The sequence below is a fragment of the Scomber japonicus genome, chromosome 13 (assembly GCF_027409825.1).
Source record: "Scomber japonicus isolate fScoJap1 chromosome 13, fScoJap1.pri, whole genome shotgun sequence".
In the NCBI taxonomy this organism is placed as follows: Eukaryota; Metazoa; Chordata; class Actinopteri; order Scombriformes; family Scombridae; genus Scomber; species Scomber japonicus.
Window position 1 is genome coordinate 8979112 of NC_070590.1, and position 3096 is coordinate 8982207.

The 3096-nt window shown below is 35.4% G+C and overlaps 1 protein-coding gene across 1 annotated transcript; it reads right to left on the minus strand.

Annotated features, from left to right (window-relative positions):
- Positions 1 to 796: 796 nt before the first annotated feature.
- Positions 797 to 3096, minus strand: ponzr2 (plac8 onzin related protein 2). The gene is made up of 3 exons (XM_053331896.1): positions 2991 to 3096; positions 1922 to 2079; positions 797 to 919 (listed from the first exon to the last, which is right to left on the minus strand). Exons 1-3 carry the CDS (start codon positions 3094 to 3096, stop codon positions 797 to 799), a joined length of 387 nt encoding a protein of 128 aa, XP_053187871.1.

Below are 3096 nucleotides of genomic sequence, written 5' to 3' on the forward strand. Positions count from 1 at the left end.
AACCTTCATACTTCATCTGTCCTACCACATCATTTATGTCACGACCTCTTAGATTTGTCTTGTGATCCTTATGAGGTGCCTGACTAAACTACTTCACTGCATATAAAGTCGTTAAAACTAGTTCACCTCAACCACTTAACCTACTTCAGTAATATGCTGCTTGCTTTAAGTACATTCATTTCTAAAAAAAATAGATCTGTGCTTGTAAAGTGAAGGATCTGAACACGTTTTCCACCACATCATAGAAGAAAGAGCACACTCCAGTCATTGTACAGTTAATCATTTTATTGACAGTAAATCAATAGTATAAAAAGCCATCTTGTTAAATATGACAGTGAGCTATAAAAGATACATATTTTGACAGTAAATGCAAAAATAGAACTAATTAAACTATATCTCTATGCAATAATGTCATTTAAAATTTCAATGTGCCAGTGTGATCAATGATAACATAAGATATATATGTTAAGAGCGATACTAAACAATAAAGACAGGTATAGAACAGTTAAAATTAGGAGTTTTTTGGGAAAAGGAGGGCTATGGGAAATACAAAACAAAGGACTTTAATCACCATGAACTGAAAACTTGTTTTCACAAATTTCTTGTGCCAAGAGCTTTGATGATCTTAGCTAACCTCAGTATGACTAGTACACACTTATTGCTTACATTTTTCAGTCAACTGAATTTCTCAAATAGTTTCAGTTCTTTCACCATGTTATTAGTAACATCTGAAGCAGGTTGAGTCTTATTGAAATATGCAAAAACATTGGTTGTGATGATGAGCAGAGCAGAGAGGTCATGTGTTCTTGGCACTGACCAGGAGGACTTGGATTTTTCTTCTCTTCATCTCTCTGGACATCTGACACCAGACGCAGGATGTACAGCAGGTCGCGCACAGACAGTCGTTACACATGGTGCCCTGCAGACGAAATACAGTGACACTGTCAGGTCAGCAGGTGATCTCCGATCTCTTCCCTCAAAGATGTAATTCTCAAATTTAATATATCATCAGATCAACTGCATTTTTAGCATCAGTTGTACACATTCAAACTGAGAACTCAAGAACTGGTTTCAAATATTATGCTTTCTATTATGCAAAATCTCTCAACTCACTTCAAGAGTCTTCTTGATGTGAATTTAATGTTTTTTGAGTATGTCTGTTCATGTTTTAACTGTACATATTTATTCTTGTACATAGGTCTCTCTTGAGATTATAAAAAAAGAAAGGGTTAAATAAAAACTTTAAAAATAAAACAATGAAAAAAACTTTTCACTTTTAGATTAAATAGCACATGATATGGAAGGTTCTCTCTGTGTGTGTGTGTGTGTGTGTGTGTGTGTGTGTGTGTGTGTGTGTGTGTGTGTTGCCTGCTCTCTTATGATTTTTACTTTCAAAAATCACTTACAGTATAAATCTTTTTGCAGCCCAGAAAAATCAGTCATTTGGAATTTAATTATGTGTCTGTAAGACCATTGCCACTACCATCAGCTTTTATTAAGTTTGTTGAGTCTTCCTCCCTATATTCTTTTTAAGATCTTTGACTTAAAGGTTGCTGACGGAATGAAATTTACAAACTGTTCAAATGACTTACGCAGGCCCTGTTAAGCATGTAAGGTGAAAAAAGCAAAGTTCTAATCATTTCAACACTTGTAAGACTAACATTTAAAAATAAACTTAATTGTTATGAAATGAAAAGTGGCGATGGATTTAGTCTAAAATGGATCACCCAGACAGGTTAAACAACACAGTCTGATTACACAAAACAGGGCACAAATTGTTTATTTAAAATTTTGAAGTGATGTTCACTGTACACTGTTTTTAAAAAAAATCTGATTTAGGATTTAAAGCTACCCGAGCTCAAGGTTTTCTACGTGCCAAGTGTAAAAGCAAAGAAACTATATCACAGAATTGTGTCCTTACTTTGATGCCATAGCGCTCCCGCATGGAGACCCTCATGGACATGGTGATGGGTGGAATGACGCCCATGAAGATTTCCAGCATGGGGAGACAGAGACACTGGCCGTAGGCTTTGGTGGTTTTACAGGCGAAGCAGGGGCAGCACCAGAAAGCAAAACAACCTTAACAAGGAAACAAAAGCAAAAAATAAACACACCAATACTGACAAAAGACACACCTACAAACACTTAGAGAGACACACTCATGACATTTTACAATACAAATGAACATATGAGGAAGTGAAAAGTAATCTTTGTGCCACTTAAGACTTTCCATCACATGATTCAAGAAATATTTGTGCTATGCTGTTACCTCTGACCTCTGAAATCTTTACCAGGCTACAGTTTCTTGCAACAGCATCAATTTATTTTATTGGTGTTTAGTCTGTATTATTATAATTTTGTTTAAAATTTAAAAGTTTCTTTGATGTTCAAGTAAGAGCTGCAATGATTAGTTGATCAATTGATTGATAGAACATTAATTGCCAATCAAATCGTTTTGAGTCATTTTTAAAGAAAAAAATGTAACAATTATCTTATTCTATCTCCTCAAACATGAATGTTTTCCAGTTTATTTTGTCTTCTATGACAGTAAAAAAATATATTTGGGTTATGGACTGTTGTTCAGGACCAAAGAAGACATTTAAAGACATCACCTGACTTTAGTTAACAGTGATCATAATTTTGCCCCATTTTCTGACATTTTATAGACCAAACAACTAACTGAAACCCTGTTTTAAATGTATCACATACATTAAAACCAAAGAATCAAAGACATGGACTGAAAGTGAGCTAACACTCTACTTTTGTCGCAAAGTTACAGCATGACTATCTGGGCTAAACAGATACAAATCTACTAAGACTTGAACAAAGTTCAGTTGAATCACTCGGTTTCTCATCCACTAGTTTTTCAATTAGACAGCTTTATTAATGCTGAATAGGGAAACTCATTTGCCTCCAAATCGAATAATACAGACAATACACATTGCATTGGGGTGTGAGTAATAGTTAGACAGTGAAGCGCAGACACTTACACTCGGGCACGTCATCGCAGCAGTCACATATACCCGATGCCCACTCATCAGACTCTCGCTGGACCATCACTGGCCTAGGCTGGTTGATGACCATCTTGGAAGTCAT

Coding starts and splice junctions, on each gene's coding strand:
- ponzr2 (XM_053331896.1), bottom strand. CDS start 3,096: ATGACTTCCAAGATGGTCATCAACCAGCCTAGGCCAGTGATGGTCCAG. Junction 2,080..2,990: donor CTGCGATGACGTGCCCGAGT/GTAAGTGTCTGC, acceptor TTCCTTGTTAAG/GTTGTTTTGCTTTCTGGTGC. Junction 920..1,921: donor GGGAGCGCTATGGCATCAAA/GTAAGGACACAA, acceptor TTTCGTCTGCAG/GGCACCATGTGTAACGACTG.